The following is a 17,144-nucleotide window of genomic DNA, read 5'->3' on the forward strand; positions in this document are numbered from 1 at the left end:
GTCGGGGCCGCTGTCCACGCTGTGGACAGGGTGGACTTAGGGTCGGGCCCGCTATCCACGCTGTGGACAGGGTGGACTTAAGGTCGGGCCCGCTATCCACGTTGTGGACAGGGTGGGTTTAGCGTCGAGCCCGCTGTCCACGCTGTGGACACAATGAGCTTAAGGTCGGGCCCGCTATCCACGCTGTGGACAGGGTGGACTTAAGGTCGGGCCCGCTATCCACGTTGTGGACAGGGTGGGTTTACCGTCGAGCCCGCTGTCCACGCTGTGGACATGGTGAGCTTAAGGTCGGGCTCGCATCCCACGCTGTGGACAGGGTGGACTTAAGGTCGGGCCCGCTATCCACGCTGTGGACAGGGTGGACTTAAGGTCGGGCTCGCAGCCCACGCTGCGCGGCTGCCGCTAGTTGCGCTTGCATCTGTATTGTCATTTGTGTTGGTTCACTTGGCCGAGAAATGTGAGAGCCATCCCACATTGTAAGTCCTCAGTGGTATTGTATTATTCGCCGGCACATGCACTAGCACTGGCGACTATTAATGCGCGAGTCAGGTTGGTAAAAATTATAAGATGATTAGGAGGGACTGGAAAAGGGAAGGCAAGAAGGAGGATGTCAGGAGGCAATGATGGAAGGATTTGATACGGGGAACACGGGTAGGTTTGGGAAATGTTTATACAGTCGTGGCCCATCAGCCATCATATGCACGAAGTTTAATACGTCAAGGATATGAGGCAAGGATATGTGGATCAAGATCGACAGGTCAGTGATATGTTGGTGACGGCGGGGAGCGAAAACAAACCAAGTAGGAATGAGGCAAAACGATTAATGAATGATGGCGAAATTATTATTATATCTAAGTTTTCCTGTCGGTTCTGCTGTGGGCGTTACTTCATGTTTTTAAATCATAAATAAATTTGTCCACTACAATATTCCCAGGTGTTATTCTGGGCACTATTCAATTCGCTTCCTATGGAATTTTGTAGCGCCAGATTCGTGCCTCAGTCATTTTGTACAGGATATTTTAACAAAACGTCTCCTCAAACTGTATCGAAAAACGGTGCTTCAGCGTCCTATAGATGACGTGTGCTTATCAGTTATTGTGTTGAATGTTGCATTTCGAATGGTTTTCTCCAAATGCGCCAGGTTCTGTAACACAAATCTAATCATGAATTTGCAGCATCTTCTTGAACCTTTTCTTCGGCCATGATTATCACACGTCAAAATCTTCACCAAAAATCTTTTGAATTCAATTGATTGCAAAATTTGCACTGTGCTGCCCCGGCCTTTAACACGCGCTCGGGTGGGGGGTCAAATTGCCCCCCACCCCCCGACGGTTTTCCGGAATGATTTCCGAACGGCGAGGTGTAGTCGCGCCAAATTTTGCATAGCTGTAGACAATTGAATTGCGAATCGCCAGACATCAACAATTTAGATGCATCTTGTAAGGTCGTTGACCTATGGCAGGTAAAAGTCGGCCCATGGTTTCAGTAAAGACAATTTCTAGGGAATCGTTCGATCTGATCGAACAACGGAGTGCTGGACGAAGCCATACATCCTTGGGATACTTCCTTAGGCAATATAACAATTGAATGAGCAAAGTAAGTTGACCTAGTATCAGGTATAACGGTCAGACCAAGGTCAGAACCAACCTGTTTTATTACTCCAGGGCTTGGTGTGTGGGGTATTTTCTGGCGCCCATTTCAAATTTATTCATGACAGGAACCGCATTATACACCTTCCATGGAGTTCTTAAAGGTCACAGTGGGTCACTGACCTAAATGACCCAGGTTAACATCTCGTTTTTAGGAACGCACTGCCTAGCATAACCTTAGACGCCTGTTCAAATGCAAAACTCATTGCAGTTTTGTATGGTTTTGATCACCCTGATCTTCCAAAGGTCAAACAAGACAACTGACCTTGCATGAGTATATGGCCTTTTGCTCAGAGCAGTTATCTAGGTTCCAGGGGCCCTTTGGAGACCAGCCTTGAATTTGACCTTATTTTACCTTATTTGAACCGAAGGTCATAATCTAGGAACTTCAAGCTTTACCCCAAGTGAGCTAACGTACAGGTTGACACATTCGGTGAATTTGGTGTCGCTAGCTTTCTTAGTCCCTGAGATCTCGGCGGGAGGTCAAATTGACCCCCACCCGAGCGAAGGGTATTCAACCTGCCACCCGAGCGCGTGTTACACATTTCTTGACTCCAAGTATCCAATAGTTGAATTTTAGTTGGCCCAAAACACTTCACACCAACAATATAAAAGCAGAGCTGTCGAGCGGCCCCAGCCGGCTGGACTGTCAGTCAACGGATCGACAAATCGACGGAGTTTGCTACACATTGACTCAGACACACGAAGTGTGGTGAATAACTGACCCTGTATTTTCCCAGGTTGTGTACAGAGCAGTGCAGGGTGACGTCTTTCCCTACTGGAGCGGTGACGTTGCCGATCCACTTGACAAACGACGGGAGGCTCATCTCGTCCTCGGCGACGGCCAGGTCATTATCCACTGCATTGTACTCGATCTCTGAAAACAGGCATACACTCGGTTCAGCGCCCGCGGTCGAAGTGCGTTGGCCACCGCTGACTTCCCTGTGCATGCGGCTGCGCAGTGACCTTTGCAGTATTTGGAGTCCCAGCCCAGCAAGTCAAGTGGCCGTTCGTGGTGGTCGCGAGCAGGCCAGGACGCGCGGTCGCGATGGTCGCTAGTATGCCAAGATGGGCGTTCGGGGTGGGCGAGAACGGGCCAGGGCGTGCGTTCGGGGAAGGCGAGAAGAAGCCATGACGGGAGGTCGGGGTAAGCGAGAGCAGGCTAGAACGAGCGGTTGGGGTGCGCGAGAGGAAACCAGGATGGGTAGTCGGGGTGGGCGAGAGGAACCAGGATGGGCAGTCGGGGTGGGCGAGAGGAACCAGGATGGGTAGTCGGGGTGGGCGAGAGGAACCAGGATGGGTAGTCGGGGTGGGCGAGAGGAAGCCAGGATGAGTGGTCGGGGTGGGCGAGAGGAACCAGGATGGGTAGTCGGGGTGGGTGAGAGCGGGCCAGAACGAGCAGTTGGGGTGAGCGAGAGGAAGCCAGGATGGGCGGTCGGGATGAGCGAGAGAAGCCAGGATGGGTAGTCGGGGTGGGTGAGAGCGAGCCAGAACGAGCAGTTGGAGTGAGCGAGAGGAAGCCAGGATGGGCGGTCGGGATGGGCGAGGGAAGCCAGGATGGTTGGTCGGGGTGGGCGATAGCGCGCCAGAACGAGCAGTTGGGGTGAGCGAGAGGAAGCCAGGATGAGTCGTCGGGGTGGACGAGAACAAGTCAGAATGAGCGCCCGGGGTGGGCAAGAGCATGCCAGCAGTGGCACGAGCTGACGGAGTGGCACGGTCGCCTCTCCGTTCTACCACCTGGAGATGGAAAGATCCTCCTAGATGCGTGGTTACCGCGAGAGAGATGTGAACATGATCTGGAAGGGGTCTGGCGGGAGTGCTATATTGGTGGTTGCTCATTTATTTAAAAGAAGCAATCGTCTAGCTAGCCATCTGGCGCTCATGGTGCGAATAGGGTCACTCGAGGGTGGGTCTCCTCGCTGGCTGCGCTACGAGCAGCAACTTCGACCATTTTCAGTACAGCGCTGCTATACGGAGGCAGTATTCAGTGGACGCCTTCGATATGAGACGAGATCACACTCGAACTAACAAATGCAAGCATATAACAATAAATTTTGTCAGACGTCGAGTCGGCGAGATGTCAGACGTTGAATGTCAGGGATGTCAGTTGGTTCGCTCCGGTAGCTCAGTTGGTTACAGCGTCTGCCTTCCAATTCACCCTTCCGTATTTGGGTGGACTTGACCGTTGGGCCCTTGCTAACTCCCCTGACGGGGATGCCCTGCGGCTGGTGGCAGCGGTTGCAGTGAAGGCAAGGTGACGTCGAGAGCAGAACGGATCGTGCCAGACATTCCGGCACGTTGAGCTTTCGCGACAACATCCTGTCCTTGAGCTGTACTTGCACAATCGGATGATGGGAGCAGGCCACACGCAACAGCCAGTCATTAGCTTGGACTCTGATTCCAAAAATTTATCCTATCAATAGGCTTGAGCAAAACTCCGAAAAAGAGGTTAACAACGGGATCCGCATACGTGAAATACGCATCCCTTCGACCGTAGCTAAATATATGTTTACGATAACTCCTATCTTAATGTCATCCTTGACAAGTTTACCGCTTCCGTAGAGCCGAAGCCTTCTTCATGCGTACCAGTACGCACATGCTGTGGACGCTCTCTCACATCGAAATGGTATGTTGAAAGGCATGTTCGGACCTACGCATGCCTCAATAAGCAAAGATACATATTAGATAAAGATAAAGATAAAAATACAGATGCAGTTTGATGAAGACAATTGGCGGGGTCAAGGGAGCTTTTTGGGGCAGGGAACAGATGCATTGTCATTACGGCTACATGCCTTTATCAAAACGATTACGAGAAATAAATTCAAAATTCAAACAGCTCAGTTAAAAAATCGAACAGCTACAGTTCGTCCTACACAGAGCACAGGAACATACGGATAGAAAAAAACGATTTCATTTTTTTTTTAGAAGGCACCAATCAAGCTTCGTACAGAGCCCATCATCGTTGATTATGTGAATGTGATCAGTGCCTTAATGCGTGATGCGTGCTAGCTTGACTGATGCGTGATGCGTGATGCTTGTTTTCGTGAAATCGCTTGCATGTGTGAATGATATGTGATGCGTGATATCTGCTTATCTTATTCGTTTGCATGCACATATATTTTTCACCTTGTTTGAATCCAGGGTTAGATATACACCGCATTGTAATAATGACTATCAACCTGCTCCTTGCTTAATCCTCTGAATGTTGGTGGCTTGTAAATACTGTGGTTTGCTATGGAAAAAAACTGCAAATCGAGTGAGATCGGCAGGTAATTTTGAATTTTGAATTCACAACCCATATCGTTCGGATAAAGGCATGTGTCCGAGATATTAATGCACCCATCTCTCCTTTGTCCTGTTCACTTGACGAGGAAGAAGGCAAAAAGTATTGTATGATCTATTGTCCTTTTTCCCATTTTCCCCATACCATGGTTCCAGGTTGCGTAGTTATTGAAACATCAGGGGCCTCCATGAGCTTCCTGGTGGGCGAAGGTGAAAAAGGCTCCCTCAGGCAAGGTTTAACATATACCTGCGTGAGGGCGCATCACTTCCATCACTCCCTGCCTTCTTTTCAAAATAGCTTCCGAATGTTGCGAGGTACCCATGTCAAACATTGCGTAGCAGTAAGGAGTTAGTTGTCCATCTTTTGGTATAAAAGTAAGTTTGCTGCATAAGGTCGCTAACCTGTTGCAGGTGAAAGTCAGATCATGGCTGTCAGTAGAGGCAATTCTTTGGTAATATTTCAGGCCGTTGTGACAAGGTGAATTAGGAGATATACAAATTTGAGGGGTACTTAGACGATTGGACACTGAAAATTAGGATCACAACTCATTCCTGTGATCACTCAGATCAAGGTCAGAGCCAGGCAGCTTCAATTGAAAATTTGTTGTAAGGGGTAGACTTATGTAAGGATTTAGTCGGAAACTGGGTTGAGTCTTGACCCTGAATACTGCCCTGCACAACATCTAATCCGGGCATCCAGTGCACGCATGCGTCGAGGATCGAGCATTGCACAAACATTGCCCAACATTCAATTCGAGTGTTTTTATCGTCCGGCAAGGCAAAAGAAACACCACTATTAGCTAAATATGACATCCTGTCATTACCTTCACTTATTACCTTGAATTAAAGCGTGCTTGGAGCCATTCAGTCCTAGAGTCTGAGATTCCGTATTGCCGCGAACGGTTTGGGTGAGGGATCTTTGTTTTAACGCTCATGGCTAATTTAGTTTGGCTAGTGGATCTTTGTTTAACACTGGTCTGTTGTTTAACGAGTGCAAACCCTGCATTCCCTGCGGTAGCTGAAGATAGCACCATGCGCCACGTTCCCTAAATGGGACAAGCCGCATGCCCCAAGTGACGCTACGTATCGTCGTTCGACGGTGACGGTACGTTTTACAGTCCAGCAGCGATGGTGATGAAAGACGCCATTTCCCGCGGCTGCCTGCTGTCGACAGACACCTTGGTCCTTGGCTCCTCGGCACGATTGGACGCGCACTGAAACGTTTACAGAGTTTGGCCGGGCGGCAGCGGCACCGCGGCGATCAGCGTATTCGCAATCGGCCCGTAACGCGGCTCGTTTGGCGTCAGCCAATCAGTGACGCGCGGGCCCGCGGCGGGCTGCCTGGGACGCGTCGCGCACGCCCCCGTCCGCGCGACCTGCGCCCCGCGGGCCGGCGTCCGGGCGCCAGGCTGCGGCGCTGCGGGAGCACGTCCGGGACGCGGGAGCCGGGCTGCGGCGCCGCGGGAGCACGACCGGGACGCGGGAGCCGGACTGCGGCGCCGAGGGAGCACGTCCGGGACGCGGGAGCCGGGCTGCGGCCCCGCGGGGGCACGTCCGGGGCGCGGGAGCCGGGCTGCGGCGCCGCGGGAGCACGTCCGGGACGCCGGGGGACGTCCGGGAGCCGGGCTGCGGCCCCGCGGGGGCACGTCCGGGGCGCGGGAGCCGGGCTGCGGCGCCGCGGGAGCACGTCCAGGACGCGCCGGCGCGCTGACCGGCGCCAGCGCGGCCGTCGTCTCCCGCCAGGCACGGGTCGGAGCAGACCGTCGTCTCCCGCCAGACACGGGTCGGAGCAGACCGTCGGCTCCGCCGCTCACGCACAAGTGGCAGGCATGATCAGGGCCGGATACTGAGCACAATGGTGTGCGGTGTGCATTGAAGGCGTTCCAGCATTCTACATTACCTCACTGACGTTTGCTTAAAACCTGCATGTCACATTGCCTGGTTGAATCAAACTCTGCTGGAAGTAAACATGCGCCCGGGTGGCCAGGTTCAATGCCCTTCGTTCGGGTGGGAATTCAGTTCAACCCCCCTGAGATCTCAAAAGTTAAGAGAGCAAGAGACACCGAATCCACAGGATGTATTGGCCTTTACGTGAACTCATTTGGCATCAAAACCTAGGGTAACTAGACCATGACCTTCGGGTCAAAAAGGTTAAACGGGGTCAAACCCCAGGTTGGTGTCCAAAGTGCCCTCAGAACCTAAATACCTGTTCTAAGAACATGATGGCCAAAATCATACAAGACTGCTTTGAATTTTTCATTTAAATACGCGTTAAAGATTACGCTAGACAGTATGCTCCTAAAACAAAACGCTTACCTGGGTCATATTAAGCCAGTGGCCTGCTCTGAGCTTTAAAAAGTCCATGAAAGGTGTATAATGCGGTTCCTGTTATCAATCCATTCGAAATGAGTATCAGAAGCTACTCCGTACAGCAAGCTCTAGAGTAATAAAACAGGTTGGTTTTGACCTTGGTCTGATCCTCATAGCTGATGCTAGGCCAATTGAATTCGTTCATTATATTGTTGTGCGTCCTAAGAATTTATTTCAAAGATGTATTGCTTCGTCTAACACTACGTTGTTGCATCACATTGCACGATTCTCTACAAATTGTATTTGCTGAATCCATGGCCTGACTTTGACCTGCCGTAGATCAGCGACTTGATGCGGTACATCTAAATTTGTATATCAAACAATCCGTTATTCAATTTTCCATAACGATGCAAAGTTTGGCGCGGCTCTGGCGCGTCTTTCGGTAGCCATTCCAGAAAAAAACCTATGGAGGGGGTCAAACTGACTCCCACCCGAGCGCGTGTGTCACCACTATACTGAGACTATACTGAGACTATGCTGGGACTATATGGGGACTATACTACAGCGAAACCCGATGTTTGTGGGGGAACTTCACGTGACGATAATTTGTTTTTTCCAGAGGTCTGTGACCTCAGTCATTTCCTGTTTCATGTACGTAACATTTGTGCTGCCTCGTCTGTTACTTACATTCTCAATATGTACAAAGCAGATATCCTTACAAACAATGGCCTTCAAACAGTGTCCGTCTGCCCGGGATACAAAGCCCGTTTTCAGACATCGGTAGGAGCAGGTCACCGTCTGCGTAAGTCTGTCGGCTGGCGCCGGATATTGGTCACTTGGGTGGCATATATTTGCCTAGTTGTTATGCATACCGTCGCAGCAAGCTGTTTATGAAGGACTTCGGTCCCAGAGCTGCCTCTGCAAGACATTCTGCTAAGATTCTTTAAAACAATGCCTGCCTTTTGGCGTCGTTCGTACAGGTTCGTTGAAATGACGCTTTTCATTTGCTTTTTTTTACTTTTTCACTTTCACTTGTCCCTTGTTCCAACTTTTGACACGCGACGGAGCCCTTGTGCGAATCCAACACAGTGGAGAATGGTGCGCTGCCTGCCGCCGCCTGCGGAGGGCTGAGCGATAGGTGAGGCTGCTGGGCCCGATGTGAACGCTGAGCAGTAGTCGAGTCCTACCCTGCCAAGGCCGGAGCAAATCGTCGCGGCAGGTATACCGGCACCCTATTTCAGAACGCCTCGGAAATGAAGTCGACATGAATCCTGCGGAGTTCGTCAAATCCGTCAGAGGATTTTCGTCGAAAAGTTAATAGAGCTCGAATGTAGATTTTCTGCCAGACAGCCAGCGCGCAGATATGGTTCCAGCAACTGCCTTTCTCGCAGAGTCCAGTGAAAGCTTGCTGAAGGCTGATTTGGAAAGTTGTCATGATTTGTTTGACGTGTCAGTCACGGCGATGTAATGAACTGCGGTCGGCGAATCGCTTATTTAAATGCTGTAAAGTTTTCTTTTATCGTCGTGTTCGGGAGGGTGACGACGTGGGGTGCCGGTGTCAGTGAACCGAACCGCTGGCTACCCCGCCGCCCAGATAGGCGCGACCGGCTGCGACCCTCGGAGGGGGACGGGGGCTGGTGCGGGCGCTGTAGGCACGCCTGGCCGCCAGCACCGGCCTCTTCAGGAGAACCTCTCCTGACAGCCTGCACTCCTGGCATGGCTCACAAGCACGGTGCGAGAGGGCGCAGCTTTTTCAGTATTCCTTTCTTTAAAACATTCGTTCCAGGGTTTAGGCGCTATAATTTACCAGGTTGTGTTTTTTACTTAGACATTTTTGTTGCTGATGGAGCTTTTTTGTCCATCCTGCAGCTAGTCCAAAAAGCCCAAAGACGAAGATTCTCTAAAGGCTAACGAATGGGATGGTCTGCCAGCAGACCAGTCCATTTGCGTGGTCTGCTGGCAGACCATTTGGGCAGCCTGACGGTTCACATGCATATAACCTTTATAATAAAAACGTGGTTTGATATTGGAAAACAGGTAATTATGTAGTGGCGGCCTCGATAATTTGCAATGACATAAAAACGATACCAGACACGTAGCTGAGGAACTGAAAATGAATTGCACGATTGCGTCTTGCAAAAAAGCTTTTCTGTTTCATTGCATCGTTCCAACTAGCACATGATCTTTACAGCGAGCCATCTTGCCAGCTTACTGGAACCTGAAGGCCACGCCCGAGCCATCTTGCCAGCTCACTGGAAGCTGAAGGCCACGCCACGCCCCAATCGCACGTCCCTTCCCCCTGCTTTGGATAGCTGAATACGCATATGTCTATATATCCAACATTGGCACCGTACCTTAGTTACAGCGTATAACACCACGGTGGCCGGCAAAACGATATGCTACCTCCTGAGCCTCTCCTTATCACCGCTCCAGTAGGCGTCGGACTTCGGTTTTACCAACATTAGGGTCTGTACTTGTTTTGCTGGCGACAGAGAAAAACACCATCTCGTTTGCTCAGCATGATCTCAATGAAAAACCTATTTGGACAATTTATATCATCACGGTGTGTTGCATCACCTGGATACTCCTACAAATTTTCCATTTTGAAATGTCTAATATATGAATTTGCTAATCAGGGTCTATCGGTTGACATTGGTTGCGCTAAAAGCGATCGATCAACGCAAAAAAATGTGTCGCAAATGTTTTATTTCTTCAGGGTTTCCCTGACTTTCCCTAAAAAAGTTTTCTTTTTTACAGCAATGCAGATGGCGTCGAGAGAAAGCGAACGCCGTTTGCTCGTTTTAATTGGTCCACCAATTCTCGAGACCCTCGGAGGGGGCAGAATCCTCCTCCGGAAGACAGGTGTAGAGGTGCCCGAAGTAAAGCTAAAATAGTTAAAAAACAACTATGACGCTGTTTGCTGCGTGAGAATATCGGTTTGTGATAAGAACTAGTAAATATCGTGTAAGATACTCATTGGCACTAGCACGGCACTGACATTGCAGCATTTACGTTTTCGATGGTAAATTATGGGAACAGTTTGAGCTGCTCAGCCATCGTTTCGTATATACTGAATGCATTTGGTGTCACTGTCACTGTTTTTTATGAAGCACTCCGCTGCTGAGGCTGTGTGACGCCGCCTGACTCTCGCCCTGGCGGCAAGGGTCGGGCACCGTGAAGAATTACACCCCGAGCGCAGTTCACCGCACGCGCAGCCTTACCACTGCACTATTGGGATCTCAAGGCTGATAAGGACGATGACACCTGATCAGTACGGCGGGATATCATGCCCCAATTCGTGTTGAAGGTGCCGGTAAGTACATATGCGGATCAAAGATATTTCAGCCGCACAGGATCTCGATTTTTTGGTGACGTCTGCTGAATTGGTCGCTGTAGCAAGAGCATAACCATAATACGATATAAATTGGCTTTAGTAATACATTCAGTGAGTCAAGTGCTTTCGAAAACTGAACAATCCTTGTGCTTGAAGAGTCATTGACCAGTTTATTCACTGGTGCAACCAGCAGGTCAAGTTGCTGGGGTAACTTGTTTAAGATTAACACGTTGTAAGTTTGCATGCAGTTTAATTAAAGCGGCTTCAACAGTCTTGCTTGAGCACATCCTATTCTGGTCCACACACTGCTTGAGCACGCCTTGCCCGAGAGCACGCACGGCGCCGTGCCTGGGGGCACCGAACATTGCATCTTTGGCAAATGACCCAGCGGCGTCGGCGCGTGCCGCCCGTCGGCACCGGCGGGCGGGCGGCCGTCTGTGTAGCGCGAGCCCGCACGCCGCTCGATGAGACGGCCGTGGCGGCAAGCAGCGTCCTTAGCAGCGGCAGCCAGCAGCATTTGACAGGCTACACGAGCCTGGCTCCGTCCCCTGAATCATGCCTTTCATCGCCAAGATGGTCTGCACGGGGGTCACAGTCACAGCTCAGTCACAGCTGCTTAACGAAAAGCTCATGGCTAGCTTGTGCCTTCATGACTCAGTGACTGTGGTGGCAGGTGTAAGATATGGAAATGTGGCCTTATAAAACAGATCATATTTATTTAGCCGCAGGGCCATCTTCATGTTAGCATGCTGGAGAACGCAGAACCACTACGTTCCTCCGCAGTTAAATGGGATTAAGAGTACCTGGACTAAGACTGTTCATTAGTCAAGGTGGTGAGGATAACAATACCCAACGTAGATTTTTCATTTCGGTAACGTCGGTATTACAAGGGATCATTTGTGATATTTTTTTCTTAAATTTGTATTTAATTCTGATGAGGTGTCCTGCCCTAAACACCAAGTAGTACTACTGCCAAAGCTATTTTGCAATAGTTGTTTTGATCGGACCATATCGATACTTTGGGCGACATAAGCCTTTTCACCTCAGGATGATTAGAAAGGGCCCCGATCTGGAATTAAATCTGAAATCCATGAAAACTGGGATATGCAGGAGGAAAACACATATAACATCGCCAGGTTTGTCGAAATAGTTGATAATTATTATTGCGAGAGCGTTTTTGTTTCGTAACGATGTACTCATTTGTCATAATATTTTTGGTAATAAGTACCATTATACTAAGGCAGAAGCATAAACTACCATAATGTGACTTGCGAGTCTGTGAATTTGGACGCATCACCATGTCGCCAAGTCTTAAAGTACCGTTCAAGTGAAATGAAGAATAGGCATATCATGATGAAAACAAAAATGCTTCCGGAGTCAAATTTTACCCAACAACGGCAGGTTCCACCGCTGTATGTCCTTGTTCTCACACGTTTCAGGACAACGTACCAACTCAGATCCCTGTTCCGCTTGCATGTGAAGGGCTATTACGAGCTGTGGTAGTTCCGGGATGCGCTCGACGTGAGCACGTGAGTATTACGAACGCACCTTCTCGAAAACCTAGTTGAAAAAGAACAATCGGTAGTTATAGACCATCAAGCACAATAATGCAGTGAACGCTGTAAATGCAATTATTGTAATATCTTGCAAGTAGAAGATTAGAACTGAGGTAAAAAAGCAAACGAATTTTGAATTCCCTTTCAGTCATCCTTGCCTGGAGGTAGCCAAACGGGGAATGTACTAGACAAGATTAGGCCAGCCGCTCACTATTTTCTGGTTCCTTTCATGCCCGCAGTAAATTACGGCATCTTCTCGACATCCGTTTGCAGTAGCTTTTTTTGCCGTGACCGCCCCTATTTGCTGCACGGTATTCCTGCAAATGTGTGTGCTTATGACGGACGCTATATGAGCTCAGTGGGGTGTGATAACAGCCTTTCGGCGGTGATTGTAGGATCTTATCAGTATTCCGAGGGTCCAAATACTGAACACAGGAAACCGCACTGTTCTCTTTAACTGAGCAATGCAAACTGCCTTTCTCTTCTGAGGTGTTTGAATGATCGCTAGTGAAGTTCCGTGCTCTGTTATAAACATGCAATAACACACTTTAAATCGCTGCAATTCCATTCCAGGCAAATAAATCAAGCTTTGGTTGCCGCCGTGCCAAATGAACGTGCCTTTCAAAAACGGGAAGGGATCAGAGGGATATTTCAAGGATCCGGCAGTATCTGCATGTATCTCGTCTCCGTGGGCTGGCATAAAGATGTTACGTCCTGCCACCCAGCGCCAAACGTGCACCTAGCTATTGTTTCCGACTTGCCGGCCGTCGGAGTGAGGACTGGTTAAAATGCATGCATGTATGGATTTGGGATGCATAAATGTACTCGTGCTGCTGAAACCTCAAAACATGGTCTAACTTTCTGGCATATCGTTCGTGCATTCGAACTCCCATACATGGAATAGACTTGCACAGCTGAGCCATCCTATGGGATACGTATATCATATTGACCGTAGCTTCAAGATGTCATTCAATTCAGACCAAATTCTTGGTGAACATTTCGCGCTTTGCAGAACTGTCATAGCTGAAAAACCCTCTGAAATAAATGCACTTTGCCTACTGGCTATCTAACAAGACTTCCACCAATTTCACAAGGTCCTCAAAACCTTGGGAAATTTACGAAGGTTGAGAGGAAGTTGGCTGTCTTCTTGGAATATTGGTGTAACTTTAAAATGAATCGAAGGCATTGAAAGGATATGGGGACATGTGTTACGTCAACATCCAGAAGTGGAACTAACTTTTAGACCTAGCATTTGCACGCGCTCGGGTGCGGGGTCAAATTAACCCCCGAAGGTTTTTCTAGAATGGTTTCCGAACGGCGCGGCACAGCCGCGCCAAATTTTGCAAAACTATAGACAATTGAATAGCGGATCGTTTGGCATCAAACACTTAGATGTACTTTGTAAGATCACTGACCTATGGCAAGTCAAAGTCAGGCCATGGATTCAGCGAGGTCAATGCCTAGGGAATCGTTCAATCTGATGCAACAGCGGAGTGTTAGACGTAGCCATAGATCTCTGACATGCTTTCTTAGGCAACACAAATATTAAATGAGCAAATTACTCTGACCAAAAGTTAGGTATAAAGGTTAGACCAAGGTCAAAACCAACCTGCTTTATTACTCTACTTTATTACTCTGTATGCGATAGTTTTCGGTGCTCATTTCGAATTTATTGATGGCAGGAACCGCATTATACATCTTCCATGGTCTTCTTAGCGGTCGGAATAGGTCATGGACCTGAAATGATCCAGGTCAGCATTTTTTTTTTTTTAGGAACATACTGCCTGACGTAATCTTTGTCGCTTATTCACATGCAAAACTCAGAGCAGTCTTGTATGATTTTGGTCACCATGCCCTTCAAGAGGTCAAAAAAGGTTACTGACCTTAGCTGAGCATGTTACCTTTTGCTTAGAAACAGTTATCTAGGTTCTGGGGCACTTCGGAGACCAACCTGAAATTTTACCTTGTTTGACCTTGTTTGACCCGATTGTCATGACCTAGGAACCTCAAACTTTGACCTTAGTGAGTTCCCGTATAGGTCAACACATCCTGTGAATTTGGTGTCTCAAGCTCTCTTAGTTCCCGAGATCTCAGGGGGGGGTCAAATTGACCCCCACCCGAGCGAAGGGTATCTAGCCGGCCACCCGGGCGCGTGTTAAGCAATACCATCAGTATCTTGCTTCATAAAGACTAAGAACGAACCCTTAGCACAACTAAATTGCGGGGCGCAAGGAAACAGGCCGCAAACGAGCCTAGTTTACTTGACCGTTCTATTTTTAAGGGATATTTTTAAGCAGACGTGCCGTTCGGTCTACGTTGCTTTTAGTCTATGAGCTCATGAGACGCAAATCAGAGTGCGCAGGCCCGTGCCTTTCTGAAAAGGGGTGTTCCACATTTATACGGGGATGTGAACTGAAATAGTCATCTTGAAGAGTTCTCGGTGCTGTTCACAATCCTGTTTTTCTTAACCCCTAAGCCCCTTTAGTTTCTGGGCTACGCGCCAGCGAAAATGGGGACAGTCTTTCGGTGATGTAATTTCAAAGTCACCTTGGCTTTCATGATGTCATAATAAGCGCCATTCAAATCCGCCACTCCATAAGACATGGGGTGAACACAGCCAAGAAATACGTAATCGTCGAAGCGTTCATATCTGCCGTTCGTGAGCACGATTTCCAGATACAACGGCCGCCAAATGGCTCTCAATCAATGTTGTGGGAGGCGCGATGACGTAATCAAACCATGACGCATTGAGGAGCATATTTATTAAACAGAGAGTTGCGCTGTTCTAGAACAGCCTTTTGCACTAAAAAATTCCAATAGTTATAGGTAAGCTTGTTTCCGAATATCTGATGTTTGCTTCATTATCTTCAAGTGTGAAATGTTCCCTTAAAGGAAACGTTCCCTATTTGAAGATATTGAAGCAAGCATCAGAAGTGATGATTTCAGTTGTTCAGTGCATTTGCGAGGAATATTATCCACATAGATAAGACAGCTGAAATACCCTTATTCCTTGGGGAAAAATCGGGAAAATGCAAATATAGATGGGTTGATATTTCGACAGTATGCCTTCAGCAAAACAATAGCAGAAGTGAATTCACTTCTGCTCTTGTTTCATTAAAGACAGAAGAGAATTCACTTCTGCTATTGTTTCGATGAAGGCATGTTGCCGAAATGTCAACCATCTTTATCTCCATTCTCCTGGTTTTTCTCCGAGGAATAAGGCGGGTATTGCTGTCTCATGTGTATGATAATATCAGCCCACTTATTTCTTTGGTTATACTTTTAAGTTGTACACAACACGAGTTCTCTGTTAAGTAAATATGCTCCTCCATACGTCCTTGTTTAATTACGTCATAATGTCTTGCCCAGCATTGATTGAGAGATAGTTGGCTGCCAGTTGAGAGACAGTTGAGAGCCAGTGTCTGGAAATCGTACTCACGAATCCCAGAAATGAACAACTCGTTAACGATATCTTCTGGGCCTTGATCGCCGCATGTTCAATGGAATGACATGATTTGAGTGCCGTCATTTTGGCGCCATGGATGCCTGGGTGACCTTGAAATAGTCTCCCCGAACTAGTCTGCACATCGTCGCCGGCGTGTAGCGCCCAGAGACTAGAAGAGCGGAGGCCTTAAGAAGGACAGAGCTGTGAACTGCACCGCATAACCTTCCAGATGGCTATTTCAGTTCAAAACCCAATGTAAATGTGGAACACTCCCTTCAATGAAACTGTCACAAAATACGGCCTTGTCGCCGGTGCCGGACCAGCTGGCTGCCGACCTTAAAACCAGTTACCCAGCCGCCGCCAGCGTCGCGCGCACCAACAGACATGAGCCCCGCACACGCACAGGGCCCGCAACAACAGACATGAGCCTCGCGCATGCATGGAGTGTGCACCAACAGACATGAGCCCCGCAAACACATATGATCCTCAACGATAGACATGAGTCCCGCGCATACATGGGTTGCCCACCGACAGACATGAGCCTCGCAAGCACATAGGGTCCGCAATAACAGTCATGAACTCCGCGCATGCATGGGTTGCCCACCAACAGACATGAGTCTCGCATATGCGTAGGGTGTGCAACCATATACACGAGCCCCGCGCATGCACATGGTGTGCACCAACAGACATGCGCCTTGTACATGTATGGGGTACGCTCCAGCAGACATGAGCCCAGCATATGCATGGGTTGCATAACATTTCATACTTGCCGCATCGCTGGTGGCCGTAACTGTGGGACTGATGACCATAGTTAAGCCAGCCAGGCAGTTAGACCAGGGTAGCACGTCGAGTATGTCCGGTCTCATTTGTCACCCCTGTAATTCAATGTCCCAGGCGTGATCGTGATCGATGTTATTGCTCAATGGCTGCAGTGAAGAAACGTGGAAGAACAGCACGGACTTCCACACTATTATTCGTCGTGATAGTGAGATGAGGGGTAAGGTTATGGACTACAGGGTGTGGCTCCGTTGATCACTTTGACCAGAAGATTAGGATCCTGAGACAGTTTTCTCTCCAAGAATGCATGGGCAACGTGTGTTGTGAAAACATCATTTTGAAAGGTAAAACGACCTCAAAGCCTGTGTTTATTACGGGGCCAATAGCATAATATGCCAGAATTAATCTCACTGAGGTATGGAGACCCAATACTTTCATCATATGTAGCATAGCCACCATACGGTAAACCAAGTCCGCAAAAGCAGCTTTCAAGCAGAAAATACATATCAAAATTTAAAAGCTTAAAAGGAATGCTTCACATTTTGGAGATGTGAAAACCAGCAGCAGATATGAAGCTCAGAAACTTGGATGGTTTAGCTCTTAGGAAAGGCAGGGATGTGAACTTCATCGAATGACCTTCAAGATGTCTATTTCAGTTCAAAATCTCGAACAAATATGGAACACTCCCTTTCAGTTAAGCATCACTTGAAGACTGGAGGGTAGAAGCAGCGGTGGAATTAAGAGGTTCGTCTTGAATGTGTGGGTGGGATATTAGTCTGTATGGATCGAGC

General features: G+C 48.6%; 1 protein-coding gene across 1 annotated transcript in view; it reads right to left on the reverse strand.

The window, feature by feature from the left end:
- LOC119094208 (lachesin-like) overlaps nucleotides 1-17,144 on the reverse strand; it is a 54,849-nt gene that overhangs the window by 35,386 nt on the left and 2,319 nt on the right. Inside the window, exon 2 of the mRNA XM_037217284.1 lies at nucleotides 2,375-2,526. Within this exon, the coding sequence (XP_037073179.1) occupies nucleotides 2,375-2,526 (152 nt within the window). The remainder of the gene's footprint in view (nucleotides 1-2,374; nucleotides 2,527-17,144) is intronic.

This window comes from Pollicipes pollicipes, unplaced genomic scaffold (assembly GCF_011947565.3).
Source record: "Pollicipes pollicipes isolate AB1234 unplaced genomic scaffold, Ppol_2.1 Scaffold_4002;HRSCAF=4701_pilon_pilon_pilon, whole genome shotgun sequence".
NCBI lineage: Eukaryota > Metazoa > Arthropoda > Thecostraca > Pollicipedomorpha > Pollicipedidae > Pollicipes > Pollicipes pollicipes.